We start from the raw sequence: 22011 nt of genomic DNA, 5'->3' as shown, positions 1-22011 counted from the left end.
CATTAAAAATGGCTACTTCTGTGGTGCGCATGTGCAGTAACAGCTTTTCAGAAAACCAGCATTTTCCCCTGTTTCCATGGAAATGGAGATGGAGCGTTTTCAGTATCTCCAAGCATCATTGTCGTGTAAATGGACAACCAAACCTCAGCGAAAGTTTTCCGTTTTCACTTGAAACCATTGAGTAGTCGTGCAAACTTAATAATCAAATGTGTAACCTGACCTTCAGACACATCACAATACTTTACTGATAACTGATTTACACCGTAGTGATTGAGATAGAATTAAACCAATCAGCGTTTTTTGATGTCTGAGACCTGGGGCGCCATTTAAATTGCCCCTAGTTCATTGATTGGCTTAACGTTCGTTCTGGTTAATTCTCACGTGTTTCTACAAGATTTTGAGATGATGACAAGTGGCGAGTCTCTGATTATTAACTGTCACATCTCTTATCTAGTTGACCATTTGAAAGGAGAAATCTGGCTGAAAAGTTGCAGGACAGGTTCAAGTTACTCCAGTACAGTTATTTTTGATTGTACACAGACAGATCCAGCAGTAGGAATGATAGCAGCTGGGCAATATGTCTAAAAGTCATGGTCATATTTATGACCTTAACCATCCAACAGTCAGGCTGCAAACTGATGCCAACGTGTGCCTGCGTTTGTGTGTGTGTCATGTTATTTCCTCATCATATATGATCATGACACCATTTAACGGAAAGACAACAGATGGAAATAATTTCTCAAAGTGTGTGTTTGTGTGTGTAACTCCTCATTTTGTCACATGGCCTCTGCATCATCAGCACAAGCTGAGTGGGTGTGATACAAGAGAGCACAGTGCGGATGAGCGTGTGTGTGTGTGTGTGTGTGTGTGTGTGTGTGTGTGTGTGTGTGTGTGTGTGTGTGTGTGTGTGTGTGTGTGTGTGTGTGTATACCTGGCTGTCTCTCACCAGCAGCTGGTAGCTGCTGTGTTCATCCAGACTCAGGTCATCAGGCAGCGCCGGAGACGAGGACTTGTCTGACAGCTGCTCCGACATCAGTGACGCCTGCTCCACCTCCGCCAATCGGATCTGTCCCTCAAAACACGCAGCAGCCAGTCACGTTGCAGCAAAAATTTGTCAACAGGAAGTACGAAGCAGAGGCAGCGAGTGGGCTGATGCACATTGCTGATGGTGGGTTCATGTGCAAAGTTCCAACTCTGAACCTCCTACGTCCAGAGTGGGAGTTCTCCGCGAAGCAGCTCTGACGTCATTCAAACACAGTCGTGAATTTTCTCAATGATCCACACAGACACTTTTCTAAATATAATTAAATGGACCTTCACTTATGTAACACATTATTTAATCAATCAGACACAGCACAAACGGTAATGGATTTGTAGTCCAAGGTAATGTGACCCATGATTCAGATGAAATTGGTTTTCAGGGACTTTTTAGTGTGTGGGCATAAAACAGATGACGGGCATTTTTCCCCAGTATAAACATGCTAATTAAACACACTGTATTCATTTGTGAAATAAATTTCAATCTGGCCTTGTATTTCTCTTTTAAAAGGCACGCAAGCTTTGCTTTGAGCAAAATAATTTAATTTCAAAAATATATCATAAAATCATTTTTAAAGTTTACAATTGAACAAAAGCACACATATTTCCAAATATACAGCAGGAAAAGTATACATTAGGCAATAATCTGCTTGTTTTGTTAGTTTTTTTTTTTTAATTTAGTTTTAAAATCCAACTTGTTAATGTTATGTTTTGCACAGACTACAATACATTGTAACAGTATTTGAAATTTCATGATCTTTTGAACCTATCTCAACATATAGCACAATATTGTCATTCCTGTATTCAGTATTTATTCTAACAAATGTTAAGAAATTTGGAATTGAAGGTTTAAGTAGCACTTTGAAAGAGTTTGCTAAGTGTTAATAGAAAAACTGATGGAAAACATTAGATTAGTTTTCTCAGAATGTGTGATATCACATGTGGCACATTGTGTTTGTGAAAGTACAACTTTGTGTAAAAAGGGCTCTGCTATGACTTGAACAACTACTAGGAGTAAAGTATTTCTGTAGGGAAGCCCACATTATAAAGGAGAACAGCTTCCAGGATCATAACATGTCGGACATTTTTCACAAACCAAACCATGTAGAAATATGTTTAAATTTTAGTAGTGCGAAGACCTCCTTCCTTGATAGAAATAAATGCAATGGCGCAGGGTCTGTCTATGTGTATATATATATATATATATATATATATATATATATATATATATATATATATATAGCTTTTAAATATATGAAGCAAGTAAATATGAAATCCAGCTTTTGTATTTGAAGAGTAGAAAAAAAAGGAGAACGTGGAGAAAACTGGGTGCACATAACATTAAAGCCAATCTGCACTCTGTCTCACCTCCTCCTGAGATTATTTCATTTGCACAGAGGGAACTGTAAAGATCTGGCTGAAGACATCATTACATGTTCTTGGTGTGCATCCTGAAATCTAAAGCACATGGTCATCAAGCTGCTGGGACTCATACAGCGAGACACAAATGACCCTGCAGATTGAAAAACGTAAATCAGGAGAAAATCAAGGGATCATCCAGACAGGGAGTGATTTGGGGTCCGAGGACATATTCATGGGGGAAACGTTCACTCAGGTGCAAATCACTCTGCAACGACGAGGCTGATTGGACCTTTGAAGGTTAGCGTGTGATTACACAAGGCAGATAAAATGTCAGCAACGTTTTATGGGCTGCAGGAATTATTAGTGTGTAAATATGGACTGCTTAGCCCTGATCTTTGTCTTAAGGGCAAATTGACTGTTTCATTTTACAACACCCCCCCCAAACAAAAAAAAACATGTAAATCAAGTGCGATGTTTAGTGGGTCATAAGCATGTAAAGTTTTATTCAGACTGCGCAATGTCTGAGTTATGACTATTTTTTGCTTTGGTTTAAGAGCTTTGACGTTTTGAAGTCCACGCGGTCAAACCCACTACTTTGATAACTTTCTCATTTGTGAATACAACTATGTACATAAATAAATGTTTTATCAGCACTTTTTTGTCAATTGTCTCATTTATAGTCAAAGTTGAAAATCTACAACATGACTTGATGACTGTCCTTGCATCATATCACATCTACATAATGAATACACAGTATCATGATATAATTTGTTTGATGTTTCCTCAGTCCAGAAACATGTATGTGAGGGTAATTGGTGTCCCTAAATTGTCGACCTTTCCAGGTGTATCCTGCTCCTGCCCAGAGTATACAGTACTGGGATCGGCTCCAGCGCCCCACGACCCTGAACAGGATAAGCGGGATAGAAGATGGATGGATGAAACAGACTTTTCTCTTTTCTACCGTACAGTATTTAGACCGTAAAGTGACGTCTTTATAGAGACGTCCTTTGAAAGACCTGAAAAAAATATTTGTCCTTTTACTTTTCTCCCATATAAAGACCATAAAGAGACGCCTTAATGGAGACGTATTTTCAACGACTTGAAAAAGTCGGCTTTTCATCTTTCAGTTCTCTTCCAAGTATTTATGTCGTTCAGACAGAAGACAAATGTGTCTTTTCAACGTCTTTTAAACCATTTTTTGCTGGGTGGGTCTGAGGTCGTTTCCATGATGGCATAGAGTATTCTCAATTTTTCAAGCAGATCGAAATGACCGGGTTTCTTCATTTTATACAAAAGCTTGTTATTCATGCGCGATGCCTCAGATTTAGATCATGCCTGAAATACATTTTTATCCCAGTGAGGTGAGCCAAAGGTGACTTACGATAATAGATTTGCAGATCATGTGTGACTGATTGTGTTGCATATCAATCAAGTCACAGTACAGAACTGTAAGGATATTTTCATGGCTGGGATTGCCATCCTTATACATTAAATGGCAAAACAACTCTAAGCTCTTAGCATCCTTTAACCGTCGATGCTTCCGTCATGACAAATAACTCGGATTCTATCTATTGGTGGTACACAGCAGTGTTTATTGGGCATATGTATGTACAACAATGTGAATCACAGTACTGGAATCATTATTCAGAATGATACTATATATATTTTTTTTTTTATTAAACTTTGGCATATTACAGATATGTATTATCCACAATTAGCTAAAATAAGCTTGAAGGTAGGAGAAGGGTACATTTAATTATATTTAAATGATTACTGAAGACTAAGAGCAAATGCTTAATTGCTATAAATTAAAAAATACATCCTCAATAAATTATATTATTATTATTGATAACAACAATATTCACATTTTTTAATAATTATTTAATATTAATATTGGCTGACTTAATACACTTTTGGCCTTATTACAATTATAACAGCCGAAATGAATAGGACATCTTATTCATGCAGCGTCACATCTTTTTATGTCTTATTCTGTGTCATCTACGAAGACGTTATTTCATAGACTTTTTCCAGCAAGAAATGACCAATAGTCTTGAAAAGCATCATGTCATTAAACATTTTTTTAAAAAAGCAATACCATTTCCTTTTTACTGGAGAGAATAAATGAAATACCTTAAAAAAAGACCATAAAAATAGTTAGAAACTGATATATCGGATTTTCAGCTGATTGACTTAATAGCAGTTTCTCTACCAAAACAAGCTGAGCAGGACTTTGAAGGGAGTGCTGTGGGAATATGTACATCTGTCAATATAAGTGTACATAGATGTTTGTGTGTGCTGCTTCTTGTGTTTACACCGACTCACAACTGGACACAGGAGAACACTCCAGCAGTATTTTCAGCACAAACAACCTGGAGGAAAGCAACATGATGTATGATGATCGATCCACAACAGAGGGAATTTCTAACATCGATGTGTTCGAGTGATGCATGATTATTTAACCCCTTGTTCAAGACTTTCCGTCTGATTTATTCAGAGATTACATATCTATTTGGAGAATTCTTTGCAGGTATTGAGGTTTGTGTTTATTTTGTTACTTTTTTAACCAACAAACAAGCCAGCCAACCAACCAACCAACAATCCAGCCAACCAACCAACCAACCAACCAACCAACAATCCATCCAGCCAGCCAGCCAGCCAGCCAGTCAGCCAGCCAGCCAACAATCCAGCCAGCACTAATGAAAAATCTGCAGAATCCAAACAACAGAAAACAGATATATTGAATGTGTAAGTGTGTGCATGTTGGATTCATACATCTGGTCCCGGAAAAATTGTTAAAGATGCCTGCAAACATCCTACCCCATTGATCTTATTCTGTACACACGAGTCCAAACAAAGAATAAATGATACTAAGGTGGCAGGAGCCAGCTTCAGCATTGAAGCTGAAGTGTTTTATGCAGGCTTTAGGGTTTCATTGTGTACTTCACTGAGGGTACTTGTATTTTCTGAAGTCCGCTGTACACAGATGTGGTATCCTGGCGTGAGAGGTCAAGTATACTTTGCATACCAGAAGAAGACCACCCACGCACGCGCACATGTGCACACGCACGCGCGCCACAAGCACAAAGCCTATTAGTCTTCACCACTGGCAAACATCCATTCATTCTTGTGGTGCAGCATCTCATCTGAGTATCTCATGTTTGTGTTTTTGAGGAACTTACAGTGAACTCATGCAGTCACACCAACTTCTAACCAAGTTTAGAAGTCAAGATTTGATTTATAAACCAACTTCAGCCCAACCACAACTCTGTCGCTTCACAGGTGACCATAACCAGGAGGACCGAACATGTGTGAGTTTAGATGACAATTTCTAGAGTCTTTCACAGGATGAAATTTCACACAGTACTTTTAAGATATCCCAAAATGTCACATTGTCCGACTAAAGCAGGGGTCTTCAACCTGCGGCTGTACAGCCACATGTGAGTCTTCAGTCCCTCACTAGCGGCTCCCACAAGCCTTCAGAAAATTCTTTGCAAATAAACATTTTGTTTTAGGTTCTTTTATCTGCATCGATCACTGATTTTTGAAAAAGATCTACTCTCCAGGCTGATAAAACAGTCAGAAAAATGGAAAAAACTACCCCCCCCCCCACAAAAAAAAAAAGATTTTTACATATGGGAAACATTGTCAAAGTAAATTGATTAAACGTGCTGGCATAGCACATTGCTCCCGAACAAAGTCCAGGGTTAAAAAAAAAAATGTAACAAGAAAACTGAAATTTCAGCATTGAAGTATAAGGTCTCCCCATTCAATTCCACACAAAAAGTGAAAAAAATCTGTTGGGAAATTTTTGAGAAATTCAACTTTTAAAACTTTACTAATTACACCTCATCTACGTCTCATATTTGCTCTATAATTGATGTCAGTGCACATGAAATATTAGAAAACTGGTAATTCTACTTCTTATCAGCACTCACAACTTATATACTAACACCCATTGATGGAATCATTGATGGAATCCAAGAAACAAATAATTCTACTTTAATACAAGTGTGTTACAAACACATCAGTTGAAAAATGCTTATTTGACCAACACCATAATTATATAAAGTTACTATCAATACTATTTAGTGATCAATAACAAAATAACAAAGAGGCTAATATAATTGCGCCAATGAAGTAAAATCCACGAAAAAAAGAAAAAATCTTTAAAGGTGGCTACAAAAGCTAAAGCCAAGATGGATTTTATTTGATGGAAAATCATGAAAACTGCTTTTTTGCTCATAAAAATTGCAGAAACCTGGACTATACAAATATCATCAGGACACTTTGTTTTCGCTGCGTCTTTGAACCCAAATCAAAGAAAGGACGAACAGCAAAATGCATACAAATTGATCCAAACACATGAAAGAGGCTGTGCAGTGACAGGAATGGATGTGTATGTGCTTGATTAGGCAATTGTTTTAGCATTTTGGCTACATAGTCATACCCCATGACTGCTGCCCTGTAATAATGACAATAAAAAGAATATTTCCGTCCAAACGGAAGCTTTTTGGATAATTCTTTTGTAAACGACAGGTTACAACTGCTGTGTTTGTGCGTGTGTAAGCTTGTTCAGCAGGCTTAAATCTCTTTTACAAACCTCAGAAGAAGAACACACTGCGGATATCGACATCATACCAGCTCGATAGCGGACATTCATTATTTAGTGTCGGCGCATTGTATGACGTCCTTCCTAGTCAAGTACAGCGGATATTGATGGCTATTGTCGCGATGCTGTTAGTGTGAACACACACGCACGCACGCACGCACGCACGCACACACACACACACACACACACACACACACACACACACACACACACACACACACACACACACACACACACACACACACACACACACACACACACACACACACACAGAGGCATACTCAGCACTACATCAGTCACACAGCGACTATGTTCGGGGTTTAAAATTGAGTTTTTGTGGAAACAGATTTGGTTAATAACCTCAAATCAAAGTGCCCGGTCATCTGGTGCAGAGAATTAAAGCAGAGAATTACAAAGGCTTTGTATGAAGCATGTACTGGACTCCAGTCTGCCCATGATCATGATCATCACATCCGCAGTTATTTATAGCCCAATGCTAGCAGGCTGTAAAGAGAGGTTTGGTGTGTGTAGACCAAGAATAAAAGGACTTCTAAACTTACGGAGTGTCGTTCATATGCCCAGCAATGCTTTTCTTTTGAGGGTTAAGATGCTTTTTGTTCCTTTTGATCAGGTGTTGTCTGACTTAAACAATTTGCGCTACTATTGAGGGCCGAGACGTAAGTTGATTTGCGTTTTGGTCAATAAGCATTATCTCTCGTGTGTGTGTGTGTGTGTGTGTGTGTGTGTGTGTGTGTGTGTGTGTGTGTGTGTGTGTGTGTGTGTGTGTGTGTGTGTGTGTGTGTGTGTGTGTGTGTGTGTGTGCGTGTGTGAGACCTCTTGTGGATGACTCTTGCAATCCTTGCAGACAGGAGGCGAGCAGTAGTGATGAAACACCGAGCCAGACAGGTTGTCAATCATGTCCCCTTCCAAAGAGTCCTTAATCAGCAGAGAGACGCTGTCCAGCCACTGGCTCTCCTGCAACACACATGCACATGCACACGCACACGCACACACACACACACACACACACACACACACACACACACACACACACACACACACACACCACACACACACACACACACACACACACACACACACACACACACACACACACACACACACACACACACACACCAACGTCAGAGCATTACATTACATATTTCCAGTGTGAGAATAGCCCTTGTTCTCCATTAACAACACCAACACTGAGCATGTAGGCATCACATCTGGACCATGAAGCACAGGAGAAAGGTCAACAAGACGCAATTTAGGACAGAATGTAAGCCAGCAGAGGATTTACGCTTTATGACTAAATGACATTTGTTTATTTCAAATATTACATTAAATACGGATCCAATATTATTATCCATAAAACATGTTCGAAAAGGAGTGGGAGGACTCACAAGATCAGTCCCCACTTTAAAATAAAAATGGAAAACTTTAGTTACGTTTTGGGTGACAGTTTACACAACAATGCTCATAGTCACTGGAAACAATTTTTAGAAAATGGTTTTCCAAGGCAGAACTTTTTTTAAAAACAATCAACTTTTCTCGAACGCTGCTATTGCGCATGCGCTCCACAGCCGTAATAAATTGGTATTATGCCCATGTGTGAGTAGGTGTACAATAACAACAATGTTTGCCTCCAGGGTATCATGACTCCCAGTACATGTTCTCCTGGGACTTGGTAGTTTTATAATTGACAGTCACCCGGGATAGCAATCCAACATGGTCGTCTGTCCATACGGCTGCCTGTGTAGTCACCGTTGTTAATGTTTATAATTGTTTTCTACGCGCTTGTGTGTGTTGTCATTACAAAACAACCATTAACGCCAATTTGTGGCCTGGCATGCAATCTACAGTACACTGTTTTCAGCCTGTGGAAGAATTTCTGTGAAAACTAAACATTGTTTTCAAAACAAAACTGAAACTAAAAGGCAAAAGCGATGCATTTTCACTCGAAACGTTGCTGAGTAAACAGGGCCTTCGTAGCCTGAGTCCCGAAGATTCTCCATCAGTTATTGAAAAATACTTTGCTTCTTGTCTATGTATACAAAAACATAGTAAATAGATTTGTGCCCTCTGTGTGAAACATCTTCTCAGTAGCATTGATACATTTTTTCATACATGCACTACATAAACAAGCCAAGTACCTGAACCCATGGGGAAATGATATTCCCTCATAGCAGTGGCGAAACAGAAATGATTCACAAATGGTTTTGGGGACATAACAATCATCCAATGGAGCATCTGTGGAATGTGCTGCACAAACAAGTCTTAAATTAAAGGACTCAAATGATTTTATACGACCATTTTAGCACCAGATTTAGAAAGCGTCCATGCCTCAATGAACAGGGCTGTAGGAAAAGGACCCACACAATGCCAGGTCATAATGTTATGGCTGATCGACATTTTTATTATGTTTTATTTAGCCTTTATTTAGTCAGGAGAACCACATTGAGCTTAATAATGTCTTTTAGAAGTGTGTCCTGAGGAGGAGGGGAGGGTCGAGGGTCTTGCTCAGGATTCGTGTTTTGTTGGACCTTTTTTGGCACTGACCTCGGGCTGCTCATACTCCTCTCAGCTCCATCCTTTCATTTTACTCCGTCATTCACTCCTTGTGTGTGACGCATGGTATGTGTTTCCTACATCAGGCCCTACGTGGTTTAATTAACCACTACCTGCCAGACTTGGTGTTATTTTTAGTTGTTAATGGCAGATTGAATACAGAGAACAGTAACTTTTGTCAGCTTTAAAGGTCCTGTAGTTTTATTTGTTTATTAGGAATCATGGTGTCTCAGAAAATATATATTTGTGGCTTCCACAGCCAGCTTTGTGACCTTAAGGTTTCTTATGTTAATGAGGCTCTCTTGTTGTCGCATAAGGCCCTGTTCCCTCGTTTTAAATGAAGAAGCATTGTTTTTGTTTCAGAAAATGTTTTGAAAACGACGTCCGCTTACACAGCAACACTGACATTAATGTCGTTAGTGTACCAGGCCACGAGTTGGCGTTGTTTGTTGTTTTTGTAACAAAACCATGCAAAGGTGAACAAAGAGATCAAAACGCCATAAACATTAACAATGGGAGTAAACGGACCTTTAAATAGACAGATGACTAAGTTGGATTGTTATTCTGGGTGACATAACTATAAAATTATCAAGTCGCAGGTAGACCCAGCACTCGGTTGTATGTCCACCAAATCCATGTCCTTTTCTAAATGAGGACAACCCCCTCCTGCCCTCAGCACTGTTTTGTGTTTTCCAAACTTATTTTATAAGTTGGACTTGGACACCATTCTTGTTATTATCCATCGACTCGTGCATGTACAAATATTCACTTTGGCTGTGGTGCACATGGGCTGGAGCAGTTGAAAAACATTGTAATCCGTGCGTGAGACCCATAGACTCAAAGAGACCAACGTTGATCATAACAAACCTCCCGTTTATGAAACTCATTTGAGTAATTGGCAAAATTCTTGTTTGAAGAAAGTCAGCCATCTGGGAAGGAGAACATATATTGGAAAATCACAAGAAGAAGTCTTATAAGATTTGGCAATTGAAGTCCTGATCTCATTAACTCTTTATTTTTAATTGGTGGAACTCGAGTAGTACCCCCGGCTAGCTCAGTTAGTGCAGCATGAGACAAACAATCTCAAGGTAGTGGGTTCGTGTCCCACGCCGTGTGACACCTTCCTGTGGGCTCACCACCTGCAGAAAGGTTCTTAATAGGTGCAATGTGATCTGGGTGACAGTGCTCAGACTGCCACCCCCGCGACCCGGAAACGGATAAGCGGGAGAAAATGGATGGATGGATGGATGGATGGAACTCGAGTATGGACATGCCCCACAATGAAAGGATGTCTGGTTTCAGGAGGTTTGTGTCTTAATAGGTCTTGTGTAAAAACAGCGAGTCTTTGTTTCCTTTCAAAAATCCCTTCTGCGCTTCAGAATAGTTTCTTCGCTTCACAAGTTTAATCAACATAATCTTTCCCTCAGATTCAGACTTTCTGGGTTTTCACTGGTCTTCTCCAGCCTCTGCCCTTCTTGCAATCCTGCTGCGACATCTGAAGATCACACTGAGTCTCCCCTCTCTCCCCTGCTCTTTCTCTTTTTCCCTCTGTGAAGGAGGAACTGCTAAAGGGTGTGAGGTGACGGGGTCGAGTTGTGCAAGTCTACTCGTTGTTTCAAGTGTTGGTGGGGTCGAATGGCGAGGGGTGAGGCAGCCTGATTGATTGTCCCGGCTGGACGTCCTTGGTTGAAGAAAATGGTGCTGATGATGCTGCTTTATTCTCAGTGTGGCTATCTGGTTTCTCCCATCGAGATCCACACCGAATCCCCACAGTCTCCACTTATTCTTCATTGTACTGAAAACCGCTATGTGATGTTTTGGAAAGACTTTTTATACTTGTTGAGAGTTAAATATACTGAGTTAGCTGATAGTAAAAAAACAAAAATCAGTGTTTAAAATTCTCAGATAGAATGTGCTATACAATTTAACCACACTAGGCTGCACAAGAAAAAGATTACCTTCTAAGATTGACTCATTGATATGAGATAGGACTATTTCAATCTGTGGTTTTATGGTTATTTTGGTGGAAGTTGTGGTTTAGCATGAAGCACTGAATTGACTTCTTGGTATATTAATACGAATATTGGCAAATCTGTAATCGAAACATCCAAATACCATTGAGTACCAATAAAGTAACTTTGATTTGGTCTTCCTCTTAAAGTAGGGGTGTCTAAACTCTGTCCTCAAGGGCCGATGTCCTGTATGTAAAGTCTCTCCCAGTTGCAACAAACCTGATTGCAATGAGGGGCTCATTATTCAGCATTTATACCAGTTTGATGATGACATCACCATTAGATTCAAGTTAGCTAAAGCAGGGAGACGTCGAAAATGGTTTAAAAGGGATGGCAGCCATCAAGGAGCAGAGTTGGACACTCTGTCCTCAAATGGTAAATGGACTTCACTTATGTGGCGCTTTTCAACTGTGTGTGTCGTCCCAAGGCACTTTACATTGTTAATCACATTCACCTAGTCACGCATGCACGCACGCACGCACGCACGCACGCACACACGCATGGAGGCTGCGGCCCTGCAAGGTGCTGTCAATCCACTGGGAGCAATCTGGGTTTTAGTGTCTCGCACAAGGACACTTTGGCAAGTGGACATGTGGAAATGGGAATTGACTAACTGACCCATCTTGTCTTGGTCTTGGCCTTGTCTTGGGTTACTCTGGTCTCAGTCTCGATTCAGTCTCTTCCCCTTGAAGTCTTGGTCTTGGGGCCTGTGGTCTTGGTCTTGTCACGTCATGGACATGTGTCTTGCTCCTTTTCTTACTTTACAAGAGCATTTTGTGATCATTATGAAATTAATTCAGTGAAATTAAATTTGTACTCTTTAAAAGATTCCCCTTTTTTCTTCCGTTCTCATCTTAATTAATGACAAGCCGCAGCCACTTGATTATAGCCGATTGGCTTTTGTTAAAATGTTTTGGTTCACAAATTGGATCAATTGTTCAGTGCGAGGATAATTAGTGAAGTCTTTCACAAAGCTCAAATCATTAAAGAGCAAATTGAACAACAATGGTCTGTGTTTTGTGTTTGTGGTTTCTTAGGGACTCCGTTCTGTGAAATAATGTATTTTATTTGAAGCTACAGCTCGTTTTCTTTTCTTTTTGGCGTGGACCTTGAGGTGACAAAGTCGCATGAAAAGTTGCTTTTATGGACACTGCAGTTTTTGATACAAGCTGTACATCAATTTCCAAAAACACTAAGCGTGCCTCAGTAGGGAGCCTGCAGAGTGTCAGAAAACTGTGGAAGTCTAACGAGTTATCTGCAGAGCACGGATGGTAATAATGGGACTGAAATAAGTTGAGTGGTTTTAATGAGCGCTGTTTCCTGCCTTGTTTGCCCTCTGCAGTTGCATTTATTATTTTTTTTCAAGCTCTATCTTTATGGAAATGTATGATACAGTAAGTGCTGGCCTGGAGAAGACTTATTTGATTGGTTATGAAGATAAAAGAAAAAAATAAAGTTGGACAAGTATGTGTGCATGCTTTAGGAAGTTCTATGTATGCAACTTTTTCTTTGAGTGGCTATGGGTGATCAGGTTTCTCTTGCGTAATGATATTTCTACATTTGAAACCAGATTTGTGTGGACATTACTTGGGAGTAAACACATTTTTGCAACGCATAATACAATTTGTGTGTACGTAATGCAATTTTTGAAGCAATAATATGTTTGATGGGAGCATAAAAAGGACCTATAAATGTCTCTTCTTTGACATGTCTTTTTACAAGCTCCTGTGAGGACACAGACATGTCAGTTACTATGAGTTTCATTAGCTTTAGACATGATGGGGAGTCTCCAACGTTTCAAGTAAAAATGCGTCATTGTTGTTTCAGAAAAGTTGCCCGTTTACACAGCACTGTTTCGAAAACGATTTTGTTTCACACAGAAATTACAAAAATGGTGAAAACAATGTAGCTGGCATGCCAGGCTATGGGTTGGCGCTGTTGGTTGTTGTTTTAGTAAATAGTCTGCACGTGTGTGAGTAGATGGACGATAACAACAACGGTGACCTCCATAGTATCATGACATGTCTACTTTCGCTTGGGACTTGGTAGTTTTACAGAAAAGAGTCACCGCGATAACAATCCAACTTCATCGTCTGTCCAGACGAGTGCCTGTGTACTTGCCATTATTGATGTTTATAGCGTATTGTTGTCTGTGCATGTGTGTTTGGTTTCATAACAAAAACAAACAACAGCACCCATGAGTGGACCAATAAGAAAACTGCATCTTATTTTAGTGTTTCTGTCTTTTCCGTGTAAACTGACATCACTTTTCTAAAATTCATTTTCACCTGAAACGTTGTCGGAGCTTCATTCTACTACTATATTATAATATTAGACGACACTCCATTCGGATGAGATGTCACTCTTCTCGATAAGCAAGATCTACTATTTTCAATGTTATTGATATTCAAGTGTGTTTTCTTCAAGCTTCTGAATTATCATCACATTTTTTGCCACCGTGCTGAATCTTAATCTCAATACAATATCTGCCCTTACTTTATGGCTTTAATTAAAAAAAAAAAAAAAAAGGCTGCCTCCATGCTCAGCAGCTAATCAGGACAGAGATTAAAAATACGGCACGGCAAGGAAGACGTTCCTGGTTAAAAATACCAGTGAGCTGACAGACCATGAGCCATAAGCACAATGAGACTGTGGTGAAGCCCGACACCCACAAGAACTATCTCGCTGCGTCTGCCAACCACTCCACAGTCAGCCCTCTCTCGCAGTCCCTCCTCCCCCGCTCCGTCGCTCCCTCGCCCAACCACACAGTGTCACTCTCAAGACTAAGTTCGTTTTCCTTTTTGAACCAAAGCCGTGCCGATTTCTTTGATTCATTTGACTGAAAAAAGATCACAAAATAGCTCCGAATTCAGCAAGTCTGACCCAGTCGGTGCAGACGGAGGATGATTAAAAACATAATTAGTAACTAGGAATGCAGCAATATACTCTTTTAGAGTACGGAGACTAAGCTTTAGCTATTTGCGACATGATATAATATTTATCGGGTTGTATCGGGGGGGCTTTTACGAGTATGCCGTTCAGTATCAGCGCATCCCCATTAGTAACTCATGCAGTTTCATCATACAGAGGAATGCATGTGTAAGTTTTACTTTGCTTTGACCTTAAGTGTTCAGTCTCAATCGAATGAAATAAAAGAGGATTTGAAAACCTGTGCAACAGTGAAGTAACAGTAACACAGCACAATATGCTGGGAGTGAGATTTAGGTTATTCAGCACAGTTCATTAAGTTTATTGCAGAGTGAGGCCACTTAACATAAAGCTGCTGTAATTAGTCTTTTTTTTTTCTTCCTTTTTAACAATAAGAGTGAACACAATGACTGTGTGTAATGCAAATGGGGAAAAAAAACAACACAATTACTAGGTTCTTGAGTTCTCCTCAGCTTAATTCAAGGATTTTTTTTTTTCCCAGGTAATTTATTCCAGCTGTCAGCAGTGGGAAATTTTACCTGCAGCAAGAAGGTTAAATAATAACATGATTGAAATGACTGGATTATTGGTTTTTCCTCCTGGCTTCCAGTTCAGGAATTAATGGAAGGAGTAATCAAAGTGTAAGAGATAAATATCAGACGTTCTGCAGAACCTCCACAAGTGAAGGGGCAGCGCATATGCTATATGCTATATGCTATATGCTATATGCGATGCGAACTGTAGGTGCATTAGTATATATCAGCCCGCAATCTATATCCTTCCCTGTTTTTTTAGCTTGTGACTAAAGTGTGTGGGTTAGGGTATGTCCCTTGTATGTCCCATGGTTTTGATAAGCTACTCTTCTTGCTCTGCATCACTAAAGTTGCGGTAACGTCCTGGATAGTTATTATTTCCATCTGACCATGGGGGGTTCAAATAATATTCTGTCAACACAGCAGAGATAGGTAAAAGTAGCAAGTTTATTGCAATACTTAATGTCGAGAAGTCGATCTTGACCAGATATCACAGCAAACCTTCAGAAGTCCTACTCGCTACTGTTTTAGCGGCTGGCAGTGGTGTTGAATGTGAACGATTGGTTTACACATCGATGATGTGTTGTTCCTTTGTCGGTATCAAGCGGAGTTGCTCTCATAGGTCTTCCTCTACTAATCAGTCATTGTGTTTACCGAATCATTTCTAATGAGCCGACTCACAGTTTACCTGACACCGCTGTCTCCAGCCCAAACAAACGCGGCACCACAGACTTGTTTGGTGCAAACACACTTTGAGTCACTCCCCACGGTCATCCAATGAGTCAAACACGACGCTGGCTCCTCATTCATTCTTTTCAACTATTAAAAAAGTGAGTCACGCAGTTTTCCCAAAGTGTTACCTGAAGCTCTTTTTTTTACCTTTTCCATTTCCCTCAAAATTTTCCATTTAAATTTGTTCTATTTCTCTCCTCAGTTTTCTCATTTCACTTGTTTTTCTCTTCCATTCCGCTTTGCATCTACCTTTTGTTTATTTACATGTCACCTACTTTGTTCCTCTGCAAGCACACATCTAAAAATACCTGTTCTTTTCTGCAGGTGCTATAATTTCCTATGAGCGAGATTGTGAATGTAGCTCGCACTGGCTTGCCGCTCGAGACGCAGTAATCAGGAAGCTGAGGGATGAGAGCCAAACCTGCCGCTGCCCCCACTCAAAAGTATTTTTAGAATCGTAAAGTCGAAGGCCATTTCATATTATCCAACACGTGCACCAGGTGGGTACTTTGAAGAGTTCTCCACGTTGTGTCTCGTGCATTTTTCTTTTTTGCGTGTTCCTGCGCATGTGTGCGGTTGTCATCAACATCTTGGATTTGCGCAAGTAGGGCAGAGGTGTTTCGGGAACCAAAACAACTCCAGCTGCTGTGCAGTCCCACCGAGCCCGGCTGGGTGAGCTGCATCAACTGCTGATGGGGATGAAGGTAATGATGGCTCGAAAATAACCGAGATGAACATGCCAATCATGCAAAGCTCAGCCGAGAGTCTTGAGGTGTGAACAGCCTGTGTGTGGTAGGAGAGAAATTAAATAGCAACCAAGTTTGAACCGTCGAGGTTTCAAAGCTTAAACCTAAATACTTTTGAATCAAAAGTAGATTGCATGGAAACATTTTTAGATATCAGAAGATACAGGATCTTCATGATTACAATGGTAAAATGTACTGCTAACATTACAGTGGAGGTATAGTTTGGTTAAAATATAACGTTTTCAATATAGTTAACTGGAATATCAACAGCCGTATTAGTTATGGTTAACATGTTCTCAAATTTTGAAGATAGGCATGAGACTTTTCTATTTAATAAAGCTTAGTCATGGCCGGCTTAGGCCACTACGAATGAAGCTGCTATAGGTTTCTCTCTCTCTCTCTCTCTCTCTCTCTCTCTCTCTCTCTCTCTCTCTCTCTCTCTCTCTATATATATATATTTAAGTTGAGGCGGTGGGGGGTTTTACCATCAGCTGCTGAAAGTAAAGCAATTCATTTGTAAAGTAACTCAGTTTTATTTTAAAGGAGTAACTCGTCATCAGTAATCGGATTGCTTTTTTCAAGGTAACTGTGGTGACACTGTTGATCATACATAGAAAAAAAGATCAAATTGATTCTTCATGGTTTGAAATGATAGAAAAAGATAGAATTTGGGCTTTTGTACTGATTAAAAGAAGACATTACAAGATATGATGGCCATTTATTTTTTTACCGTTTTGTAACATTTCTTGACCAACAATTAGTCTGAAAAAGAAAACACTGTATGTGGCATTCATTCATCATTCATCATAAGAGACTTTGAAACAAATCTTTAACTCTAACCTCTTAATCAGTAAGTCTGCAAAACATAACTAAAAACAAACAACTGAGTGGTGCGAATTAGAAGCTCAGGGAGTCTGAGATGTTTGCTGCAAATTGTTTCTTTTGTCTTAAAAACCAGGACAGATGATTATTTTTCAGTTAGTTGAATTAGTTCTTAATTAATATAGATTCAAATCCCAGAGTCTATTCAGCAGATTAGGCTGATTTATCTATTAGTTACCATGACTCAAAGCCTTCGGGGACAAAACAAAACACCTTTCAGGCTGTGACTATCCGAAGTGACACTACACTGTCACACAGAAAGTGCGTCACCACAATCAGCAATTAGATTGGCAGCGCTGCGTTTATGCTGTTGGATGTGATACTGGGTGACTGATGACTCATCTGCTCGGCAGAGCTGGTTGAATTCACAAAGGCCCTGATGCTGCGGGGAGATCGCATTTATGCCGATGAGCCGAATCACAGTCTGTCAGGTCAACGTTGTAATCTCCCACTGTCAGACTCTGCTGAGAAGTGGCCACAAAATGTTCCAGTACAGTGTGCATAAAACATTTATTTGATTTCTCTCCTGTGCAGTAAATGTTCAACAGTATCCCTATGGGATCACTACTTGCCCCATTTACATGACAGTCTTTCACGTGAAAACACATTGTTTTTGAAAACGATGTCCGTTTACACGGGAACTGCATAAAACACTTCAAACAATGTTGTTTTCATGTTGGGCTACTAGTGGGTGATGTTGGTTGTTTTTGTAGTAAAATAATGAATAGTGAATAATACTCTAGAAAACATCAACAATGGTGAGTACACGGACATTTGTATGGACAGACGACCAAGTTGTATTGTTATTCCGAGAGACTCGCAACAATAATTCAAGTCCCAGTAGAATATGGACTGGGAGTGAAGACTCTCTGGAGGCCCCAATTATTGTTATTGTCCATCTACTCGCGCATGTACAGAAGAACTATTTCCTACAGCCGTGGTGCGCAGGCCTCGTGGCAGCATTTCCAACACTTACACGGAGACCGAGCTCAAAAAAGAAAAGTTGTGTTTCCCATCCGTTTCCATGGAGACGGAGTCGACGCATTTTCTGTGGCTCCGAGCACCATATTCAGGTAAACGAACACCCAAAATACTATGAGAGTTCTGCATTTTCACTTGAAAATGTTGTAGCGTAAACAGGGCTTCACTAAAATTGAAACTACCATTACCGACTGTCGGGAAGTAGAGGCCATGTGCTGTGAGGCAAAAGTTACTACTTGAAACGATATCAGATGGCGAGTGCTCGCGGAAGACCTACGTTCCATCAAGAATGAAGAGGAATAGCGACGTGTTCAATATCTGAATATCATTTTTTGTTTTCCCAAAAACTGGGTTTTCTGTTGATTTGATACAAAATTCATCCGAATCATTGGCTGATCGGTAAGCAAGAAATGATGATGTTCTGAAGTGAAGTAACTTTGCCACAAGCTAACCTGAAACAATTATCATATTTTCGCATTTACCAGACAGGAAAGCCCTGCAGAGGCTTCTAAACACAGTCCAGGAAATAATTGGCTGCTCTTTACCCACTCCGGAAGAGACAGCCAGCTCCAGATGCCTGAGAAGGACCAGTGCCATTCTTCCACCCAGCTCATCGCCCGATTGAACTGATGCCTTCTGGAAAGCACTACATGTCTACGCTATTAGTGTTTTAATATCTCCACCACATGCAGTCTTGTTTCATGTATAGTTTCTCTTGTCTGAAAGCTGTGTCTGATTTTCTGCACTTTATTTATTATGGATTTTTATTATGTGTAATTTGTCTACTTTATTAAACTTTATTTTTATATAATTGTATTACATGTACACTGTCTACTTTTTTACGCCTCATAGTGATGCAGGGAGCAGCATTTGTATTGTTATTGTCATATATTAAAGCACTTCAGGTAGTTTATTATTATGCACACGGGTGGAAATAATGACTCAGCAACACTTACATTATTGTAATCAAACACTATTATGATAAGTACTTTTATCGAAGTAGGGAATTACATACTTCTACTTAAGTACAATTCACTGCTTTCGAAATCATGAGTCCAAATGAAAACACTAATGCAGACAATTTGAATAATATTCAAAACTTTTGGATCTGCGTTTTTGTAGCCAATACGATTATTCTTTAAACAGAGCAAAGCCTTGTTTTATGTCTGCAGCAGTTTTCAAAATAACTTGCAATCATATCTGTTTAGACTGAGAATTGTTTGAAAACTGAGGATTGTTTGAAAATATGCATTTAACATATTGAATCAAAGAGAATCGAGTACTTTTAAAACAATGTAACAGAACTTCAGTCTTTCTTTTGGTTCTTTTCCCACTCCCTCCACTAAAAAATTTTTTTAAAGATCCATTGGTAAAGATGCATTAATCACAAGCAAAGCCCATATTGTAAGATAATACTATTGGGATCATCAGAAATTAATTGAATATGTTGATTTTTGAGGCTGTCGTTTGCAGTGGTGATGAGGAAAACTCCATCACAAGGAAATTAGTGTGTAATATTTTACAGGACCTAAAAACATTATTTTAGATCGACACATCTTCATAGATCTTTGGGGAATGAATGATGTTTTCTTCTTGATTGCTATGTTTTGGCTTCACAAATGACACTGAATTGTGGCTGTGAAATGTAATCAACTTGTTTTCTCCAAAAACATGACAGATAAATACAATGCAGTTCTTGTCAGCCTCAGTGAAAGTAGAAGCTGCATGAGGAATAATCACTTCTGAATCTATGAAAATCCTCCTACCTGCGCAGGAGAGTAGAGCCGACATCGATGGTGTGTGCGTCCATCAAGAGCCGAGCCGCCGCCGCCACCGCTTCCGTCTCGCGGCGGGGCCATGACCCCGCCACTCGGACCCCCGACAGTCCCCACCGAGATAGCGGCAGATGCCGCGCCGCCCACGGCCGCGCCGCTCACCACGGAGCCCGTGGCCCCGGCGATGGCTCCGATGCCCCCCATCATGCAGCACAGGCCTCCCTGCGCCAGCTCCAGCTCGATCTCGGCGTCCATCTCGGCGTCCTCCTGCGCCTCCTTGTTGGAGTCGTCCAAGTGCTTCATGAGCACAGCGACCACCACGTTTATCAGGACGAACTGGGCCGTGAGCACGAAGGACACAAAGTACATCGGGGAGATGAACTGCAGTCCAGCGTGGCAGCCGTAATCGGCGCCCTGGTGGCTGGGAGGGCATTCCCTCAGTGTGTCCTGGTGGAGCAGGACAGAGACGGTGTGAGAGGCTGAGCTCGGAAATCAGAGACGAGTCAAGAAAGTGCAACAGAAGAGCAGATGACAGGAGGGCCTTTCTGTGTGGAGTTTTCATCATGTTTTTATGTTTGGAGCAGCTGTGGCTCGGTTGGTAGACTGGTCTTCTCTCAATCTGAATGTTGCAGGTTCGATTCCCACCTCCCCCTGTCCGCATGTTGAAGTGTCCTTGAGCAAGACACTGAACCTCAATCTGCTGGATGGACTGAGCACCTCGTATGGCAGCTGCCTGTGTTTGTGTGTGTGAATGTGATTGGCAGCGTAAAGTGCTTTGAGGACTGCTCATATGGTAGAAAAGTTCTATATAAGTGAATAGAAATCTATGGATTATTTTGTGTTGTTTTTCTCTTTTTTTCCTCACAAATTCCAAATACTTTAGAGTCACTCCAACCACTGACTATGGGTATGAATTAGGGCTGTCAAAATTGATGTGTTAACATGAAATAATCTATCATGACTAATCTAATTAAACATTTTAACACAATTAATCCATCTGCAGCTTAGAAATCCTTAAAGAGTCTCTGGTAACACATTTTGGGACGTTTGTCTCGGAAGACTTATCATTGCACATGCCGCCAGTTGGAAGACGCTAATTGAAACGTTTGCCCTCTTGATGGGAAATTTGAGAACAAAAAAAAAAAAAACCCAAGACGGAACACTCGACAGATATAAAGTATTTTGCACACTCTGCAGGAAGAAGCTTTCTTTTCACGGAGCAATTCCAGACGAAAATACCAAATTAGACCAAAGCATCTGTTAGTCTGGGATTCTGCTGAGTACAGTGTCAGCAACACTGTAAATAAGCGGTCCGCTCTCCTCTTGGACAATGCCAGCAAGGAGAAGGAGTAACAGGAATGCATTCATGTGGATAAATGTTTGTTTTGATAAAGAAAGACATTTTTTGGTAATATGAACCATAAAAGGTGTTTAATAAACAGGTGAAGTGCAGATCTATTCGCTTCTTACTTGAGTCTGTTTGATAATGAAAAATTAAATGTATTAATAGATTAAAAATGAAAGCTATTTAATCAGAATTAACCAAAATTAATCCAGAGCAACTTTGGGATTAATCTGATTCAAATTTTTAATCATTTGACAGCCCTCGCATGAATGTATGAGGGTCTGTCCTGCGTTAGCAATATGATGGGCTGGTGACCTGTAAAGGGGTGTCGATGGTGAGCAGTGGTGACCCAGAGGTTAATAAAATGAGGCCATGACCTGAAGGTTGCTCATTTCAGATTTTCTTGGGAAAAGTGAAAGCCAATTGTCCCCACCATGGAACAAAACCTCAAAACTCATGAACGCTCCACAGGGTGCTGCTCGGTGTCTGCTCAC

The 22011-nt window shown here is 40.3% G+C and overlaps 1 protein-coding gene across 1 annotated transcript in view; it reads right to left on the bottom strand.

The window, feature by feature from the left end:
• Positions 1 to 22011, bottom strand: part of LOC308110400 (voltage-dependent T-type calcium channel subunit alpha-1I-like) — a gene marked incomplete at its 3' end in the record, with an annotated part of 220532 nt that overhangs the window by 7571 nt on the left and 190950 nt on the right. The window contains exons 32-34 of the mRNA XM_080464661.1: positions 20164 to 20619; positions 7847 to 7987; positions 932 to 1066 (exon numbers count right to left, since the gene is read on the bottom strand). Of these exons, the coding sequence (XP_080320787.1) occupies positions 932 to 1066; positions 7847 to 7987; positions 20164 to 20619 (732 nt within the window). The remainder of the gene's footprint in view (positions 1 to 931; positions 1067 to 7846; positions 7988 to 20163; positions 20620 to 22011) is intronic.

Source organism: Lipophrys pholis (assembly GCF_963383615.2).
Source record: "Lipophrys pholis genome assembly, chromosome: 5".
In the NCBI taxonomy this organism is placed as follows: Eukaryota; Metazoa; Chordata; class Actinopteri; order Blenniiformes; family Blenniidae; genus Lipophrys; species Lipophrys pholis.
This window is presented reverse-complemented; position numbering and strand designations above follow the sequence as displayed.